The sequence below is a fragment of the Rutilus rutilus genome (genome assembly GCF_951802725.1).
Source record: "Rutilus rutilus genome assembly, chromosome: 10".
In the NCBI taxonomy this organism is placed as follows: Eukaryota; Metazoa; Chordata; class Actinopteri; order Cypriniformes; family Leuciscidae; genus Rutilus; species Rutilus rutilus.
In genome coordinates this window covers 682,501-703,868 of record NC_140215.1, presented here as the reverse complement: position 1 = coordinate 703,868, position 21,368 = coordinate 682,501, and the positions used below count along the sequence as shown (strand labels likewise).

General features: G+C 38.7%; 2 protein-coding genes across 7 annotated transcripts in view; both read right to left on the bottom strand.

The window, feature by feature from the left end:
- LOC311298904 (uncharacterized protein) overlaps positions 1-7,101 on the bottom strand; it is a 37,588-nt gene extending 30,487 nt beyond the window's left edge. The window contains exons 1-3 of the mRNA XM_084422228.1: positions 6,989-7,101; positions 2,987-6,129; positions 66-81 (exon numbers count right to left, since the gene is read on the bottom strand). Coding sequence (XP_084278354.1) covers positions 66-81; positions 2,987-6,129; positions 6,989-6,997 — 3,168 coding nt within the window. The 5' untranslated portion in view covers positions 6,998-7,101. The remainder of the gene's footprint in view (positions 1-65; positions 82-2,986; positions 6,130-6,988) is intronic.
- A 556-nt stretch (positions 7,102-7,657) lies between these two features.
- frmpd4 (FERM and PDZ domain containing 4) overlaps positions 7,658-21,368 on the bottom strand; it is an 87,959-nt gene continuing 74,248 nt past the window's right edge. For 3 of the 6 annotated variants that reach the window (XM_084420392.1, XM_084420395.1, XM_084420394.1), the window contains 6 exons: positions 21,345-21,368; positions 19,558-19,815; positions 18,377-18,503; positions 16,492-17,469; positions 15,167-16,198; positions 7,658-11,183 (listed from right to left, as the gene is read on the bottom strand). The exon at positions 21,345-21,368 is cut by the window's right edge and continues 66 nt beyond it. In XM_084420392.1, the coding sequence (XP_084276518.1) occupies positions 11,179-11,183; positions 15,167-16,198; positions 16,492-17,469; positions 18,377-18,503; positions 19,558-19,815; positions 21,345-21,368 (2,424 nt within the window). In that variant the 3' untranslated portion in view covers positions 7,658-11,178. The remainder of the gene's footprint in view (positions 11,184-15,166; positions 16,199-16,491; positions 17,470-18,376; positions 18,504-19,557; positions 19,816-21,344) is intronic. The other 3 variants (XM_084420393.1, XM_084420396.1, XM_084420391.1) reach the window with 2 other exon arrangements.

Sequence of the window (21,368 nt, the reverse complement as noted above, 5' to 3'; positions counted from 1 at the left end):
TACTTTTTTACAGTGTACATACAATAAATACTTCTACTAATAATTGTATAAATAGAGTTTCTTACCATGGTAGCAATGTCCCTGTGCAACCAATGCAATGCTTAAACAAACCCAAATAAGCGAATAAGACACTGGTGGTTCACACACTTGCATTTAGGAAACAGGAAGTTTTGGTTTAACTGTTAAACTATTTTAACACTAATAGATCTCTAAACGCCGCATGTCATCGCCAGCTGCCAGTCCACCGACTGATATAAACCGCTCCGTTTCTGTGTAATCACCACAGTCAGTGTTTGATGAGAGTCATTTGTTTGATGTCTTTTGTCATTGGTCATATCTTACTGGTCGGTGTGGATCAGTGCAGCCATGCACACAGTTTCCATTATAAGAGAGGAAGTTCTGCCTACATTGTTCCTTCTTCTCAGGGACATGATTGAACAAATCACATGCACATTTACACACGTTAGAGGCTCTACTTCAGAAATCTAAACTGGAAAAGACCTTCCATGCATCATGATTTAATTTCAAAATGCATTCCTGTTTTCCTCAACATCATGTTTACGCTCAGCAAGGCCAGTTAGTTGCTGTGTTTTGGGGAATCTGTGTAAGAATGTGGTGTTTTAAAGGTCAAGTGAATTTCTCAGTGGCACGTATAGTTTCCTGTATCTACTGTAAAAATGCAGAGTCACTGTAAGTCAATCATTTCCTTATAAAAGTGAAACACTGTGCAAAGCAGTTTGATATTTTTAGCAGGTTTGTTTGGTGACACTGATGCCACAGAATCACACACATGGAAATTATTATAATATTAGTATTTTTTCTAATGCTTTGGCAGAATAAAATCGACTATCCTCTCTTGCAAAACCACAATGGTATTTCTGTCACTAGAATAATGGGGATTTCCACTATGATTATGATGAAACTTCTAAAAATAAATCAGGGGCGTTTTCAACACTTTCAATCCCAATTAACACATGTATATCTGACACATAAATGCAAACATTTTTCCAACATGATAAACTGGGGATGGCAAATAAAATGTTGTTCTTCCTCAGTGTTTCTGTCTTGTTTTCTAGCACAAATATCTAAACATTCTTAAATCAAGATACATTTACTGGAGAAGCAGAATGACTGAAGATGTTAAGTCTTGGATTCTGAAAAATGATCAACATTAAGTGAGTTTATGCATTAAAATCGGGGTCAGAAAAATAATGTTTCCCCCTTTAAATCATGTTTATTTTTCTGAGCCTATTTCTAAGCATAAACTCACTCAATTTAGATTTTTTTCCCCCAGAAAACAACAATTCATATCTTCAGTCATTTTGCTTCTCCAGTAAATGTATCTTGATTTAAAAATGTTGAAATATTTGTGTTGAAAAACGAGACAAAAATCTGTTTTTGCAGTGTTATTTTACCTATAGATGAACGAGAGCTTCCGGAAGGGTTAAAATAGAAGGCTGCTTAAACTGTATGTATATATATATATATCTAAGAATATACAGTACAGTTTTTGTTTCATTACCTCATAGATCAGGCGAGGACACGCTGCTGTGGTTTTCACTTTCAATCACTTTCCCTCGGGACCGTTTAACTCGTCTTCGGAGACCCGGGGAAACACAGATAATTCAGTGTTTCGTTTTTCCAAAAACTGAAATATACTTAAGAGTGTACATTGATCTGTTAGCATGATATTTGAAAATCCATTCTTAGAAAAATGGAAATATTCAAAATTCTGGAATTTTTATTTGGAGGACAGAATAAAAACACATTGCCATTTCAGACTACATTTTTTTTAATAACATAAACAATAAACAACAACCTTGATTAGCATCCTGCTTGGTGAAAAAAAACACATAAGCATACAATTACTTAGATTAGCATAAAACTACTACTATCTAAAAACTATGAATATATTATTATTATTATTATACATTTGCTTGGCCAAGCAGAATATACTAATAATAATAATAATAATAATAATAATATAAAACATATTATTGTTATTAATCAAACTGCCAGTTGTATTCCTTGAGTTTGACCAATAACAACAGTAATTTATTATTTTTTGATAACAATAATAATAATAAAAACAATGTAAACAATAATTATTATTTTTTTTTTTTTATGTGGTCATGAAATCTACACCCATAAAATAATTGGCAAAATGCTGTTTTAATAATAATAATAATAATAATATGAATTATTATTATTTAAATATTTGATATTACTATGTGGTCATAAAATCTGCACACATAAAAAAAAAAAAAAAAAAAAGAGAATTAGTTTTAGTCTGAGCATGTTACAACTTTCCAAAAGTATGCCAAATACCCAGAAATGAAAGTGCATTCGTCAGTGAACTTAAACTAAAGAAGTGGTTGCGTTTATTTATAGTTACACATACAATAAAACGGAATCAAATCAACATCATATTAAAGGTTATACAGTCAAACCAAAAATTATTCAGACACCAGATATAATGTTTGATATTGTTCCACTAGTGTGATCAGGACACTATAGTTCATTTCTGTGAGTGAGGAGAGCAAAATAAAGTAAACTGTGACATATTACACCCAATAACTCTTCATAGTGACTACCTGTGACATCTGGGACTAGAAATGATCGGGACACTTTGAGCTGATTTGCTGAAGTGTGTTTTCTTTAATTGCTAATGCTCTTTTTACACACAGACTGAACACAATGAAGCATTGCTTGGTGATTGGTTGAGCTAAACTGGTATTATCTAATTGTGTAGTTAAATTTAACAGCTGACAGATATTCAACATAATTCATGTGTGAGACAGTCTAACAGAAGGACGGACAAAACCAGTCAAATATCAACTGAGTTCTGCTCATATTTTATCACCATTTTCTAAACTATAGTGAATAAACTGTGATAATGTGAGAAATGTTGAAGGTGTGTGAATAAACTTTGGTTTGACTGTACGTTTGATTGTGGTCTTGAAGCTTTGGATTGTGTCTCGATCACAGAGTCTCCTGGAAGAGTTTGTTGTATTGCTGCCTCTCGGTGGACATCAGGCTTCTGAGACTGAACCAGAAGTATCTCTGCGCTTGAGGATTCCTCGGCCACTCCAGGACTGACTTTTTATACAGTCGCTTCCTCAGTTTGAGGTACTTCGAGTGGCAAGGCATTCTCTCCAGGAATATCAGGACGATAACGTCATTCCTTTCGTCCATGAGTCTCTGGTGGGCCATATAAAAGGCTGTCCTGAAGCTCCCGCTTTTGACATAGTGTCCCGTCAGGATGAAAACGGTGCGTTTGCTCAGCTGAATACTCTGGGAAAGGTTTTCAATAAGAGGACAACCAGGCACCCAATCCCGCTCTTCCAAACACAACTGCATCCGTGGATCACCTTTCTCTTCCAGGTGAACACGTAACTCCTGCGTGACCCACTCGTGAACGGCCGGATCCGTCGTATCGTAGACCACGAAGGCATCGTAGACAGTGCTGTTGGAGGACAGTCTTCGGTATCCCTTGAGTTTGGCCAAGCAGAAGTGGTAGATGTACCACACATCCCAGAGGAAAAGATGGCTGGAGATGGTGAGCGTGAGAATGCTGAGAATCACAGAGGTCAGAAATATACACAAGATGATTGACAGGGAGTTGTGTTGGCAGGCTTGGACGTTTAGGAATAGGACACTCTGACCTTTCTGGGCACTCGGCGAAGAGCACGTTACGTCGGTCGCGAGGCGCGGGATGTTCACAGTGGTGCGGTTGATCCATCGGACGAACCACGTGGCGTTGCAAGAGCACACAAACCGGTTATTGTTCAAGTATAAGGTCTCTAAATGGTCAACAACGTTTTCCGGGAAGCTTGATTCTTGGATGAACTGGATGCGATTGTAACTTAAATCCAAGATCTTGAGGCTGAATGCATCTTTTAGAAAATCCGGAGGCAGTTTTGCAATTTTGTTCCCGTGTAGGACAAGAGTTTGGATTGATTTAGTGTAGTTAGTCAGGCACGTGGGAAGATCCGTTAGTAAATTCCCACTGAGGTCTAACAGCTGTAGGTTTTTAAGGTACACAAGACCCTCCCATTTAAACGACTTCAACCTGTTTTCAGTGATGTAGAGTTCTGTGAGGGTCTCTGGAAGACCTTCGAAAACCCCTTGTGGGATGAAGTTCAGGTTGTTACGAGAAACGTCGAGAGTCTTCAACGCCATAAGTTTCTTAAAGTAGTTGACGTACCTCGTGTCTCCATCCCTCCACAACATATCAAGACGGTTGCCTTTAAACTCCAAATGTTCCAAGGAAAAACTCTCCATTTCCGTGTTCGTGGATGTGGATATCTGGTTGTCGTTCATGATCAGTTTTCTCAGCTTAACCAGGTTCTTTGTAAAGTTCAACATGTGAGTTAAACCCTCAGCTACGAAGAAATGGCTGTTACGGCTGATATCCAGAACCACCAAGCTGCTCAGTTCCTGAAACGCTGTGGAGAACATCAAATCCAGACGATTGTCGGAAAAGTCCAGGTATTGTAAATTCTTCAACTTGAGAAACTCAGAACCGTTCAAACTCTGGCTCATGGCGTTCCCAGAGAGATTCAAACACCTCAACTCATCAAGATCTAGAAATTTGGAATGAAGGAAAAAGATGTTATTCCTGCTAATATCCAACGTTTTTCCAAAGGAGCTACATTCGTTGTTGAATGGACTTGTAATCCAGAGTTCCTTGTCCTTGTATTTGCAGCTGCGTGCATATTCGTCATAGAGGAAATAGTGGATATCCTTCACTTCTCCATTGTGGTACTGGGCACCTTGAGACATTGGGGAACCGTACTGTTTTTCTCTGCGGTTAGAAAGTGAAGCCTGGTATTCTCCTTCAGAAGGCATTGAGATTTTGTTGTCGGACAAGTTGATGATTCTGAAGCTTTTCAGCTTCTTGAGGAGACTGAGGTTCGCTATTTTTATGAAGTTTGTGCCGAGATCAATGAATTCCAGGTTGTTCAATTCAGTCAATGGTTTGAGGTCTTCCAGTTTAAGTTCTTGAAACACATACCCTCTGATTCTCAGGACCCTTAGAGATCTAAGCTGGTCGAATGATCTTGAAAGGTTGAGAGATGTGGGATACACCTGAAGCTCGAAGTTGAAAGACAGATCCAACTCTTCTAGAAAGGGCAACAAAGAAGGAAAAGAGGTGCATGTTATCTCCTTAGCCAAGAAATTGCTCGAGAGGTCTAGAAGACTAAGTCTCGTCAGGTTTTGAAACCATTTTGAAGGTATATTCGTTAAAGAGTTACTGTGAAGTCGAAGAGTCTTTAGGTTATTCAGAGTCTTGAAGGAGTCAGGGTGTATCTGAAGGGGAGCATTATTTGGGCATGGAGTGCATGGGAACGGTGCATTATAACAGCGTGGACAGTTCCCACTCAAGTCCAGTATTTCCAACTCTGTCAGGTTGTGAAAGTCCTCCTCCGTTATTGTCTGAATATTGTTGTTGTAAAGGTACAGCTCTTTTAGGCTTGATGGTAGTTGGTGTGGGATATAAGACAAGTTGTTAGACTTCAGAGAAAGCAAAGTCATCTTGTCAAGCTGCACAAACGCATCCTTTTCAATGTAGTACGACTTGTTGCACGGGTTCCTGAAGTAGCAGTTCTGGCCGAGATACAGCCTTTGGATATTAGTCAGTTCTGTCATATTCTCCTTAAGAATTGAATGGATGCTATTGACCTCGAGACTCAGAAGCACTATGTTGGGAGGAAGGCCCTTGGGAATGCTGGACAGCTGGTTTCCATCCAGGTAAAGCGACCTGAGGTTCTTTAGCTTCCAGAAGGTGCCGTTGTCAATCGTCACGCTCTGGGTACAAACGCGATCTTTGGGACCGACTTTGATCGGTACGCAGTTGCATCGGAGGTCGATCTCGGTGATGTTGTGCAGTTCGTGAAATGAATCGTTCCTGATGTGGGGTATGTGGTTGATGGTTAGTGTCAGGTTGGTGGTGTTCGTTGGGATTCCCAGAGGAACTTCGGTTAGGTCTCGTTCGGTGCAGTTGACGCTGACCTCGGTCCCGTTATTCTCCGGAGAAACGTCACACTTCAGACTTTTGGGGTACCATTCAGCTGCAACTCGCATTGAGATGAGACCGGCAAAGATCGTTAATATCCTCTCTGACACCTGAAAGAGGGAGGAAGATAATAAAGATACATGTTTTAAAATGCATAATAACGATTAACTAAGAAAAACATACACAATCGTATAAAAGTTTAAGGTTGGTAAGATTTTTTTGTTTTTGAAAGAAGTCTCTTCTGCTCATCAAAGCTGCATTTATTTGATCAGAAAAACAGTAAAAATTGTGAAATATTATTCTAATGTAAATCAGCTGTTTTCTATGTGAATATACAGTAAAGTGTAATTTATTCCTGTGATCAAAGCTGAATTTTCAGCATCATTACTCCAGTCTTCAGTGTCACATGATCCTTCAGAAATCATTTATGATTATCATCAATGTTGAAAACAGTTGTGCTGCTTCAGATTTTTGTGGAATATTTACAGCAACTAATTTACAAATACCCCCCCCTCCCCCCTTCCAAAAATAAAATAAATAAATCAGTTTACAAAATGTAAAAATATATATATTATTAATAAATAAATTATATATTTTAGGTATATTTCTATATGAATATAACAAAATATCTAACATTATTTCAGGAAATAAACATTTTCATGAACACACAAGCTGCACAATAAGACAAACATTGCGTTTGCAAAATATGGAAGCCTGTATTAGACCACTTGAGTATATGATTTCTTTATATGGACGGCATCACATCCTTTTGCAAACTTCCTTTTTTTTTAAAATGTATTTTTAATTTAGTTCATCCATTGTTATTTTATTTCCTTTTTTCCATGTAATTAAATGTACCATACTGTTGTTTCTCCTTTTGGACCTCACAATAATAGACCTCAGAGCATCTTTGTTTTGACACATAATCATTATATGAGGGAAATCATAAGCAAATATTCAGTAACTCACCATCTTCATCAGACCTGGAATTGTTTTTGTCCTTCGACGCTGGTTGTTCTGTACTTTGTCTGGCTTGTCAAGTTGTACAGAGCCTGTGTTACTAGCAGAACAGGTGTTACTGACCAATGTTATAGACCACAGAAAAGTACAAACAAAAGTGAGAGAGAATATATTTAAACATAACTTCCCCTTTATCTTGCAAACAAGATTGTTCTGAATCTGTCTTTGTTTTGATTCTGCAAGTGATTATATAACTCAACTACAAACTCTCAGCACTGTTATCCTGAATTGTTGTTATTGTATAAATTACATTTAATTTCAACAATATTGTCAGTGAAACACCACAATAAAGAGGAACAACATTACTTTCATCCCTTTTCTCTAGGGACGAGTTTCTGTACTAGAGATTAAGCAAAACAATGTCAGGGGTGTGTGCAAGTTTTGCTCCGATTTCTTCATAAATGAAAGCAAAACCACAAAAAGTGAAGCACTCCGATTATGAAATGATCAAAAAATATTCTTCGTCCAATACAACAGTTGCTTCTACACAAGGAGAGGAAGAAAAATAGGAGAAGGAAGAATATAATTTGCACAATATTTATAAATGAATTACTGGTGAACGACAGGAAATATCTGACTCATTAGACAAAGAAAGACAGAACGAGATCAGAGTCCAAGCTGAAATATTTAATGAAGATGATTCAAATAAAATACATTACGTTTATCATTTAAAGTCAACATGAATTCAAAATGGACCTTATTTACTTTTCCCGGTCTTATTGTGAACGATTCATCCGTGCACATTAATAATTCCGAATGAATAATACGATTTATCATTGACTGTCCTACAAATTTCTGTTAAAATGACGCTTCATGTTGACCTTAAATTATTTCAGTAAATGTGTGCATTAGCCAAACAGCAAATTAAACAGTGCAAGTTGTGAACATAATTACAGTATTTATAGTGGCAAAAATGTCTTATTTTTGAACGTTATGACGACTGAAATAATCACATGGAACAAAAGAGGATGCATCTATCAGGTGGTGTGGTGTATATTATATAGATATATATATCGTCTTTTAAAAATTCTATGTATTGTAGAATACTTCCTTTTCATTTTACATATTACACAAAATATACACAAGCACTGTTATCACAGTGGATTGCAATGGCCAGATAATCTTGATGACAAATGTATGTGATATCATATGGCTTTACTATGGCTAAATGAAAAGCAGTGATTCTGGCCATTCGGCCATTGCTAAAACAGCAAATGTAGTTTTGCTTTGGTCAGCAAAATAACTTCCCAAAGCCTCGACGCAAAAGAATATAAAGTGACTTCCTGAATCGCTTCAGCTCCAACTAGCACTTTGAAATGTCCTTTCGCAGCTTAAAAAAAAAAAAATCTAAATCAGAGCTTAAACTCTGCACATGCAGTCTTGAGAATTTGCACACAAATGTGGCTAAAATAGACGTATTAAGTGAGCAGTGCAAGAGTCATCCAAAAGAATAAGGAGATGGACTTGCCTTGTTCCAATGCTCGATAGAAATGGAAAGGTTGTCTTGTGGCGAAGTAGTTTCTGTGCTGACTTCAGTAACGTCGTTCACTTACACTTCAGAAGATTAAAGTCAACAAGAAATCAAAATTTACCCTATGTACTTTCTCAGTGCACATCTGCTGCAGGGATGACGTGTTTTTGTAGGATAAACCCAGAAACGAGTTGCATTTTAGCCTCTCCGGGACCATCGTCCTAAAGTCAGTGATTAAAAGGCTGAAATAAAATATTTTCATATTTTACTCTATGACATGAAATAGGCTACACCCTCTTGAGATTTTTTAAAAAGCTTTTACTTGCCTTGAAACTCATCTACTCACTAGTGGCTTTCACAGTTTATAGTCGCGCTCTTGAAAACTATTCTAACTCGAACTTTCAGGGAAATGTCTGAAATAGGGACTGTTTAATGCAGCTCAGAGGGACGTCGTGGACATTGCTTTGATGTTTTTAAAAATGAAAATATTTTAAATGTGAAATTAAAACCGCCAGTAGGTGGCAGCAAGTGATCGTTAATGAGTGAGTCATTGAATCATTCAACCAATTTGTTCAAACAAACGGCTGATTCATTCAGAAATGCATTTGACTGTCTTAATGAGTGAGTCATTGGGCCCTATTTTAACGATCTGAAACGCAAGTATCAAACACGAAACGCAAGTAACTTTGTGGGCGGGTCTTGGGCGCTGTTGCTATTATACCGGCGGGATAAATGACTCTTGCGCCCGACGCAAATCTAAAATGTGTTGGTCTGAAGCAGCTTCATTACTCATAGGTGTGGTTTGGGCGTAATGTGAAATAAACCAATCAGAGCGACATCTCAGATTCCCTTTAAGAGCAGGCGCGCTTGTTCTAAAGCGGATTCCTATTATAACGGCGGATTTGCCAGGAGCGGTTCACAGCCGAGGAGACCGACGTTCTCGTCAGGGCCGTAAAACACAGAGAAGTGACATTGGGGACGGAGAAACACACACAAATTAGCTTCGGCTAAACAGGCGTATCATAATTTGGGTAAATGTGTAAGCTAGATTTATGCCTATTTTTTCACATCTTCATGGACACCACAATGATTTCCCTCATGTGGAATATTTTTCCTTGTAATAATGTATGGTTTGCAAAAATGTGAACTGCTGCTCTGTGTGTAGATGAGAGAAGCAAAGTGTATGTGTGTTGTGCACACGCTAGATTGATTATGGCCAAGCATGTGCCCTTAAAATAGCATCTGAATAACATGTGCAACGCGTATCCCTGGTGCTATTTTGCAGTTTCAGAAAACAATTCCGCCACTGACCAGGAAAAACCTTGTCTAAAGTCAGTGGAGGAATTGTTTTCTGAAACTGCAAAATAGCACCAGGGAACGTTTGCGCCGGATCACGCCTCCTCTCTTCACTGAACCGCCCCCCGGGAGCGCAAGTTCATTCTGTAGTTTACCGACGTGCGTCTGTGGAGGGAAAAGTCCGCTGTGTGTCGGGTGAGAAATAGGAATGATACATGCGTCGCTGTACAAAGTCAGGTGCGCTGGGTGCGAGATAGGGCCCATTGAATCATTCATTCAACCGTTCAATCAGTAACGAAACACCGCCGTGTGTCGCTCAGAGACGCAAAACAGTCCTGTGGCTTTGTTTGGAACCATTTTCATTGGCGAAAGAGAGCAAAAACAGGCACTATCGTGTCTAAAATGTATGTCACTTTATATTAACTTTTTGTTTAGTGAACTGTTGTAGAACTGTTGTATCACATTTGTAATCATGCTGATATTTGGAGAAAAAAAATGACACTATTTGTGATACTGATTAAGTATATTAAATGACATCAGTAACACACTCTTGTGATTTTTTAAAGCTTTTACTTGCCTTGAAACTCATCTACTCACTAGTTGCTTTCAGAGTTTATAATCGCGCTCTTGCAAACCTATTCTAACTCGAACTTTCAGGGAAAAGTCTGATATAGCCGTTGAAGGTTAATAAAGTCATGCGACGGCGGTGTAGTTCGTTTATAGCCTACGTTTAGCTCTTGTGCCGGTTGTATTTAGGTTTCAAAAGATGTGTTAGTTTATGAAGATTATCGTGATGAACAAAACGTGTGAGAATCATAAGCTTTTTTGGTCTGCAGTAATCCAAAAGCCAATGGAAAAGGTTGTTTTTTTTTTGTCCAGGGAACCAGGGTGACGCAAACTTACAAAAATATGGCATCACTGCAGCGCTAACAATAAAACCTTTTCTTTTTCAGCTCATTCCCTCCAGCCACCAGACTTCATCCATGCCCAGTCTTCGCAATCCAATAACAATGCAACAAAATATCACTTTATGGAAGTAAAATGAGTTTCATGTTGACTTTAAGAACGGCAGGGTTGTAATCATCTCCGTCCAGGGTTGACTGGATGATTATGACCATCTATAAACCTGTTGCAGTTTCCATAAAAAGTGTCAATGCTCCCTGAGCCAATAGTTGTCTTGTTAAGATTCCCTTTCTGCCTCCCTGAGGCAACCAGAGCGGGTCGTTTGAGGCCGAGTGCAAGAACAAACTGGGAAGCGTTCAAGACCTCCGATCACCTCTGGCTTGGCACATGGGAAACTGTGCTGTGGATGAATGTGGACGTATCGTGAGAGTAGAAGACGATTCTTCGGTTTATCTCCATCTGCAGCATGCTAGACTGGGGAGGAGAAAAAAAGAGAGGGATGAATTAGTATTATGTCTCGTAATTTCATGCTTCTGAATCTCCTGCTTATCCTGATTCAGCATGATACGGTAATGACGTCAATGATAAGCCTGCGAGCGACACTGGAGAAACGGTCTACGCGAGGCTTAATGTTCCAAATCAGGAAATTCTAATTAAGTCCTAAGACTTAAAATATGCAAAATAGCAGGTGAAGGTTAAGTAAGCGTGTCATTTCCGCATTAGAATATAGAGCATACAGTATAGAATTCCAATCTGACTGTTTTAGCATAATTGCAGCTCAACATTGACTCCAAAGCGTGAATATTTTCACCTTTAAATAAATATTAAATATCAATTTAATATATCTGTCATGAGAATTCACCTCCTTTAATATGACACTCCAAAATCCCCAAAAGTGTTTTGGTTGCAAGTCACGTAACTAGTCAAATTGCTTTTGTGTAGTCAAGGACTTTCAAATTGATTGTGGCATGAGTGTGTCAGCAGCGCTCTGGAAGTGGAAAAGGGCCGTCAAGCAGCGCCACCAAACAGTAATTGAAAAGCACCAGGCAGGGGAAGATTTCCATGTCATTGAGCTTCCCTTGGAGTAGCAGTTAAATCAATGATTAAGAAATAGAGAAATATGACACAGCAGTAAATGCAGCGAGAGCAGGACGTCCTCAAAGGAGGCGATGACAACGGCTGATGAAGAGAAGCTGAAATACTGCAATATTTCATGCAATATTTCGGTCACAGTTTGCCAGAAGTAGCGGTGTGCGGTACTGACATAAAAAGTTTATCTCGATATTTTCTGGGTAAGTTTAAATTGATTTTTATCTTTAATGGGCAATTTTAAACCCATTTTTTAAAACCTAATTAAATGTATGCATCATCTATAGTGTCAAATTCTTACATTTAATAAAATACAGTTAGAATAATAAGACACAATAGGGATGTTACCAATCAAATTAAATCAGTTTAAACCAAATTCATCTTTGCAGTGCAGAGGAAACACAGACGCTGAATCTGAAGTGGCATTTAGATGCATTTACACAGACTGTTTAATGAAGCTCAGAGGGATATCGTGGACATTTTTGGGTTTTAAACATAAAACGTTGAATGTTGATATTATTCATAATGATTTTAAAAATGAAAAGAGACTTTAAATGTGAAATTAATACCGCCAGTAGGTGGCAGCAAGTGACTGTTAATGAGTGAGTCATTGAATCATTCATTCAACCGTTCAATCAGTAACGAAACACCGCCGTGTGTCGCTCAGAGACGCAAAACAGTCCTGTGGCTTTGTTTGGAACCATTTTCGTTATCGAAATAGAGCAAAAACAGGCACTATCGTGCCTAAAATGTATGTCACTTAATATTAACTTCTTTGTTTATTGAACTGCTGTTGTAAATCAATATCACATTTGTAATCATGATGATATCTGAAGTAAAGAAATGACACTCTACGTATGATATTGATGAACTATATTAAATTATATAAATATAAAAGACATACAGAGGTATTTTTGCCCCCTTATCTGGAAAATTGAGGGCATTATAAATGCATTTTAATAGAGTAAATCACGCAGTGAAAGTGTGCGCTCTAAATGCACAAGCGCACTAGTCTGACCTACTACATCATGCAGTGTATGCGCTCTAGGGGCCCTATCTTACACCCGGAGCAATGCAGCGCCAAGCGCGACGCAAGTGTTTTTTGCTAGTTTCAGTCCGACGGAGTTTTCATTTTCACGTCCTGCACCGTGATATTTAAATAGCAAATGCATTTGCGCCCATGGGCTGCTGGTCTGAGAATGAGTGTGTGTTCTGGTGCATTGTTGAGCGTTGCTATTTTGAGGAACACAAATAGACTGAGCCATTGACCAACTGAAACCTGCTCTAAAGTCAAGTCAATGGCGCAATATATTTTTTTTGTTATTTAAAGAGCGCGTTAGTAATGTGTGCCTATAGGCGGGTCCACAACACACACACTCTGCTTATTACACACACAGGGACGCACAGCAACACACAAACATGCCAAATATTTAAAATAAAAGGATTACAATGTAAAAGATTATTATTGTGTACATAAAGATATGGTGAATCCGGCTTGTCCCGTAGATGCTCTGCTTGCGCACTTTTACCTCGCGCACGAGCAGATCCGCTTGCGCTCTGGAGACGCGTATCAGATTCCGTCATGTAAATAGCGAATCCTCCATGGCGCGAGCGCAACTGGCATTTAAAGGGAATGGGAGATGAGATTCTGATTGGTTTAACGCACGTAACTCCCAAAACACACCCATTACTCATTAAGAGAATAGGGACAACCCTTTCAGACCATGCACCGGGAGCACCGACCATTTATCCCGTCGTTAAACTAGCAAAAGTGGATTCGGACGCCCTAAGTGAACTTGCGCCCTGCGCTTTAGACCATGAGCTTAGATCGTTAAAATAGGGACCCTAGGTGTGTTTTTGTAAAGTGATGGACATACTTGATAATGTCAGATCACACATCGTTAACACAACAATCACGATATTATAGTAGACGATAATCACACACTCCTAGTCAGAAGACTAAACTATCGGAATAAAAACAAGTTTAGCATTAGCCAAATACAGCACATCATCAGAAATACACCATCTCTACTGTGAATCATGCTGTGTGGATCCTCTCTGAAAGCCTTATTAAAGTATAGGATCTAATGAATGCAGCAATATACAGGGAAATCATGGAGCAACACCTAACGTCAGCAAGGTGAACACAGAGGAAATTTGTTTTCCTGCAAGACGATGACCCCAAAGCATAAAGCATGTACACAGCAATGACTTGAAAACAACAACTTGAGTATTCAAGAATCCAGACCTTATTGTTGCATGATCTTAATGAACTACAGCATCACACAGACTTAAGGCTGTAACAGTTGCCAAAGTGTGGTGGGGGTGAATACTTATGCAAATGAAAGTTTAATAAGTATTTTTTTTTTTTTACATTGAAATCAGGTTTCATTTTGACATGAATTAATATTTTTCAGTTGATCAAATAAATCCCTGTGATTCCATGGTTTAGAAAAAAAGAAATGGCCAAAGGGAGTGAATACTTTTTATAGGCAATGTACGAGTATCTTACAGCTTGAGAAGCTACAGTTTAAAGGACGTTTCCCCAACACTATGTGGGAAAATTTATTTAATCAGGTTAGCTTCAGTTTAAATCAAGATGAGGGCTACAAAAAGTACTATTCTGAAAAAAACCCTATTCTCTCGGTTTAACAGTTGAGAAAGAAAACGAATGTGTGTCAGTATATTCGGTCCGTGCATTCGGTCTTAAAGTGACAGCAGCCTAATATTCCTGCTGTGTCATTAATGTTAATAAAACCTATGTAAATTAATCCTTATTTGATTTCAACAGTGAACACAATAGTGTTGTTTTACATTTAGGACTAATTATTTCACTTATGTACCAGAATACTAATGTTAGTATTCATCTATGCTTGTAATTTACGTATTTTTTCTGATTTTATTAATGACTGTTTACTACATCATTAAAGACAACTTGTCTTTTATAATGTTTGAACTTTATTAGTTAGGCTAGCAGTTTTTGCTCTGGTATCGTATTTTAATTTTTTTGCTGATCCGAAAAATGATCCAATCCGTGACTCAAAAAAAGGTAAATGATCCGAACCGTGAGGATTGTAATCCGTCGCATTATTATTAAATATAAGTTAAGAACTCATGATTCAGTCGCTGACCAACAATGCAATTCTGCATGGTTGCAGTTTCCACATAGTTGAACAGAAAGATAATTTTGTCATTAGGTTAGTTAAATGTCACATTTAACTTGTTAGCCACAAACAAGCACGGCGCTAGCAACACCAAGAATCATGGGTTCGATTCCCAGGAAAAGCAAGAACTGCTAAAATGTGTACCTTGAACGAAACGTACCTCGCTTCTGCCGAATGCATAAATCTGAATGTAAATGCAAGTACCTGTAGTTTCTCTGATCTTGGGCAACCTTTGGCATCCCTCTCGGCCCGACTCAGAGCCGGCTTGTCCGTGGTGTTTCCGCAAAAACGTTCCATCTACGTTCTGACCTTTCAGAGAGGACTCGGCGTGCAGATGGACGCTATCTACCGTGCAGAGAGGAGAGTCCATCGGCGTACTGCTTCCCGTACTGCAGCCGGCATCGATGGACGAACACTGGGAACTCTGCAGGGAATGAATCCCCTCGCTCTGTAAAGACGACATCCTTTTGGACAAGTGGTACTCGTACAACCGCGTCACTTCTTGTTCGGATGAAGCCGGCTTGCTCTGTTGGGGTTCGTTCCGGGATCGATATTGTTCTTTGGCGGGGGAACTTGCGTTCAAGTCTGTTGATTCCTCCAAAGTGGCTTTTTGCGTTACTCTGTCTGCGTGCAATGGACCGCTATCGCCGGCCACTTCGGAGTAAATGTGCTCTTCGGATTTATTATTCAGAAGCATATGCAATCTTTGATTGCTTTCGTGAAATGCATAAGACATCCTATCCCTGTCAAAGGGACTCGAACGCTGGGAATCTCGTCCATTGAAGTTGTTGTACATCCCGACAAGATCTTCGGATTCTGCGATGTTCATCTGACGGGCTTCTGCATCAGCGCTCGGTTTCCCCCCACCATCTTGCTCCTCGATCTTCGGCATTCCCATCATCACATCCCTGTGCATTTTGTTGAAGTAGTCCGTCAACGACTTGGTTTCCATCGTTTCCGGTTCCATCTCGAAGTGATCCGAGTGGAGATTGGCGACCGCGGAGGACTGGGGATCATCTAGAGACGATCGGACGCCACACGGCGCCAATCGAAACTCGGTCTCCTCTTCGGCTAGAGTTTGGTAGCCTTCCGCAGTGGCTACAAACATTTTCAGAGAGTTTTCGGAGAGTTTCTGAGCCGCGGCCAGCTCTGAGCTCTCCGTCATTTCGGAGGAATTTGTTTCATTCCCAGAATCAGAAGAGGACTCGGGGCTAAAGGACCGAGATATTTCTACACCTGTGTGTCACAAAGAGACAAACATTTTAGCCATCACACCACACGTACTGTATACTTTAAAATAGTTTATTTGTACAAAACGTTGGAGGCTATGAAATGCAGCATAAATAATGAAATACATGAACAAAAATGAACCACAAATTATAATGAGATCACATGTACATAGCAAACAAAACAAATGCACACAATACATGGGGCTTGCATTGAAGACAATGGAGAAACAAAACCAAAATAAACGAATGGCTGGAAGGTCCTACAACGTCAATGAATAAACGTTACAATAGTGTAAGAACCTGAACTATTGTCCGATTGTGGGTGAGACTGTTCCTCAGAGGCGGCCAAGGCCTCGAGTGCTTGTAGTGTGGTGACCACAGCGTCATTGAACACTTCCCCGCTCCCGCCGGCCACCGTTGGCACCGAGTCGATCAGCGACACGGGGATGTCATTTTTTAGCAAAGCCATGCTTTTACGGTCTTGGTGGTCGTCTTCATCCGAGCTATCCCTGAAACCGGGCGGCGGAGCGGCTATCGCCAAGTTCAAGGACTGCAGCAGGTCGTCGTTGTCCTCCTCGTCGCCTCCTTCAGGAGGCGGAGGAAGTGAAGTGAGGTCGATGATGTCGTCGCTCGACTCCGAGAGCGACAGGAGAGAGTGAGCTTTGTCCTTCATCTCCCCCATCATCATCATCATCATCATGTCCTCCTCGCAACTAATGTCGTCGTCGTCTTCGGCGTCATCCGTAGTCTCGGCGTAGCAGATATCGTGCAGCAGAGGCTCCTCGATGCCTTCCGTTGTGCCGAAGATCTTGGCGTCTCCGTAGACCATGTGGGAACCGTACTGGAAGCCGTCGACCTCCATGGATGCCTCCAGAGGCTTGTAGTCTTTCTGCTGCGCGTACATGTACCGGTGTTCCTCCAGCACTTCTGGGATGTCCTCCATCAGTCTTTGGTATCCCAAGTTCTGCGGGTTCACGCACTCCAGCGGCGGCTCGCCAAATATGAAGGACACCTTGGCGCTTCTGGGCGACTCTTGAGGTTTGCCTTTTGGGACGCTGAAGTAGGGCTGTGGATGCATGTGGCTTCCTCGGCTCGCCCTCTCCGCTTTCTCCTCCATGTGCATGCGATGCGACTGGTGGATTTCAGAGACGTTGGGGGCAGTATCGCACTCTCTTCGCCCACAGACGGGGTATTCGGCGTGGGGGTCATCGCATCCACCACAGGGAACGTAATTCCAGTCGATTGCCTGGTAGTTGTGCTTGATCCTTGAGTCATGTCCTTAGACAAACAAACAAAAAAGAAGATGCCAGAGTCAACCTTTTAGTGAAGTATTAGATTTAAGCACCTTAAATCAGTGGCTCTCAACCTTTTTGACTGAAAAAGGACACCTATTGTCCAATATTATGCCAAAGTCTCCCATTATCACTTCAAAAATGATGTTCTTCCTCAGTACTTTTGTCTTGTTTTCCAGTACAAATATCTAAACATTAAGTGACATTATTTCGATGATCCACTTTAAACATTCTACTACAAGTAACTTTGCAACTACAAGTAACTTTGCAACTACAAGTTTCAAATGCGTAAACCGAGAATGATCTGCCAATGCAGGCAGAAAAATAATCTTGTTTTCTTTTTGAATTAAGTTTATTTTTCTGACTCCACTGGCAAACATTTGTCCTTGTTTTAAGAATTTAAGATTCAAGAATGTTTAGATACTTGTGATGGAAAACAAGAAGAACATTATTTTTTGCAGTGATATTTGATGTTTAGTCAAGTATTTCTGCTGTAATTATGACAAAGCTGCTTGTTTTGAAAGTATCTTATTAAAAGAAGAGGTTTTGATAACGTATTAATCATGATTGATTTTGTAGATCAGTTGCAGTTTTGCATCAGTTATGAAAATAAATTGATTTCAAATTAAGTTAGATTTTTTCCTACAGTATTCACACATTTCTTGATAGTTTATTATATTCTGTTTTTCATTATGTATGTGTATGCCAATAATTCTTTGTTGGTTCTGTTTGTTTGAACTAAACATTTCACTACATTACATCGCATGTATGTAATATGTATGACACAAATAAATAACCTTGAACCTTGAACCCACACTTGTACATTTGCTGATGAAGTTGAGAACCACTGACGGACTAATGAACTGTTATGTATGTAGATTCTGTGCTCTTACCTGCAGTGTTACTGTTGTTTGCCATGTTGAAGATGGACCTCCGTGAATCGACCAGAAGTCTGTAGTATCCGGCCGTCAAACACGCCAGGTTCATCGCATCACTGGACTCCATTATAAGAGTGATGGGCTTCAGAAACAAAGGATATTTTCCATAAACAATCAGTACATAAGTCAGTACGCGATGGGAGGCGGTGCAGTTTAAGAGATTTTACTACAGGTAAGAGGTGTCCTAAAACCATCAGAAATAATAGTGGAAACAGAAAAAAATGTTGTTTAATAAATGCTTTTCATTTATTAATAATTTTTAATATTAGCAAAATAATCCGCCAAGTAATAGAGATTTTAGTTCATGCTTGCAAAGCAATGTAGCAAACAACAAACTGCATTTTTATTTTAGATGACACTTTACAATAAGGACTCGTTTGTTAATGCATTAACGAACATGAATAAGCAATACATTTTTACAGTATTTATTAACCTTTGTTAATGTTAGTTCATAAAAATGATCTTAAAATTGAATTAGTACATTTTGAGATTAACATTAGAAAAGATTAATAAATGCTTGTTCATTGTTAGTTCATGTTAACTAATATATTTATCAAATGAAACCTTATTATTCTGAATTATTATTATTCTACTGCATAAAAGTATGTTCTTCTTTGTTTTCCAGCACAAATATCTAAACATTCTTAAATCAAGATACATTTACTGAGAAGCAAAAATGTAAGTGAGATTGTGCTTAAAACAAGAACAGATATCTGCCAGTGAAGTCAGAAAATAATCTTAATTCAAAGGGAAAATTTGTTTTATTTTTATGATCGCACATATTTATAATTTTGATCATTTTTTCAGAAAACAAAACTTAATATCTTCAGTCATTCTGCTTCTTCTCCAGTAAATGTGTCTTGATTTAAGAATGTTCAGAGATTTCTGATGGAGAACGAGACAGAAACACTGAGGAAGAACATCATTTTTTTTAAGTGTTACCATATTTTATATATATATATTGACTACTTATTTGTTTTATAAAATGAAGGATGAAATTTTGAAAACTATGGATTATTAATTCCTGTTTTCATTATTAGAATTAGATAAAAGGGATGATGAAAATGTTTGTAACATTTTTAACTATTGTAATTCACGTGGAGGTCTATAACAAAAACCATGTGTGTTATACTTACAAAATCTCTGAATGTCATTGCAAAATATGCGGCTCTCGGTTTGATCCGACGCACCTTAACATCCAGGACGTGGAGCTCGACGCGCACGTTCCTCTCGTCCTCGGTGAACATCTCGATGCGGTTGACGTGGCTGAAGTCGGCCAGCAGGGCCACCAGATTGGTCTTGGTGTTGATCACGTGACTGATGCCGTACCTCGGGCCCACGAGCAGCGTCACCTCCGTGTGTTTCTCTCCTTGCTGTCGGGTCACACACAGGGCCTGTTTACACCAATGTGTTTTTACTGGTCACATCGCTATCCGATTCATCTAAACCATTCCATCTGCACCTGGGGCCGGTTTCACAAAGATAGACTTTGACTATGGCTTAGATATAGTAGATAGTCAGACTTCAGATAGACATGTAAATCAGACCGTTGCACAAAGCACTGAAGACTCTATCTTAAGTAGGACTACACTGCAATGCATTCTGGGTAAAATAAGACACTTTTCAAAACAAAAAACATGGCGGATCGAGTAAGCGCATTCAGCCGCTCAGTGCAGTTTACCCCAGCGGGAGAACATGTGTGTGTTGGAGGAGTATAACAGTTACAAGGACATTTTACTTGGGAAATTTAGCGGAGAATGTAGTAACAAGAAGAAATGTTTAAATTATGAGCCGTTTCCCCTTTTCTTTTGGCTGTTTGTAATGTAACTGATTGTTACTGCTGGTTGCCAAGGTAACAGAGTCTTAGACTTGAGTTAGCCTGGGGTCAGGGGTCTAATTTATTTGGTCTAAATTAAGTCAGTCTTTATCTTTGTGAAACAGTCTAACTTGCATTAACTAGTCTATGAGCACATTATAGACTTGTCTAACACTATAGACCGCTCTAAAATAGCTTTGTGAAACCGGCCTGGTCACATAAATGTGTTTTAAACAGATATAAATGCATCACAGAGAAACATGAACATCAGCGTCAGAGCGCAGGACATTTTCAGTAGTGCTTTTCTAAACTAGGGTTAGGTTATAATAGAGGGAAGTATATACTGTATATAGATGCAAAACATCTGTGATGTATGCAGGGCTACGCAATAAATATTCATGGATTTACTGAATTTTTACTATATTTTAGTTTTATAATGTTTTTTATTTATTTAAAAAAAAAATTTTTATGTAATATTTTGTATTTTTGGGGAATTTTATGGTACTAAATTATATTTACGCTGTATTTATAATCCATTTATTCACTTTTTGACCATAGACCTGCAAATTTAATTTACAACTTAAATATATCATAAATCTTGAAAGCTTTGGATCACAGACTGAAGTTTGGTCTCTTTTTAAAGAAAACACTTGGCAGAGTATTGCTGAAGTGGAAAAAAAAACTGAATTTTACGTTTATTGTTATGAAAAATGCAACAAAAAAAAAAAAAACTATTTTCAATTTTTATATGAAATCGGCTGCAGGGTTTTTCAGGGCCATTAAACCTTTTCCAGTCACGTCCATGATTTTTTTATTTTCACACAGCAAGTGCCAAAACCTTTACCAAGTTTCACCATTACGGTGAAGTAAACAATAAAAAATTAAAAAAATTAAAATTTAAGATTTTACAATTTAAGAAAAAAAATGTCTTTAAGAAAGTTAAGATGAATGGCTTTGGATAAAAGCATCTGCTAAATTAATAAATGTTAATGTTACAAGAAAATAAAAGCAAAACTAAAATAAAGACAAAAAAGTAAAGTATAGTTTCTAATGTTCTAATTATTGTCCTGAAATGTGGTGTGAATGAATGCGAGTCTTTGCACTTACGACCAGCGTGGATTTGAACACTCG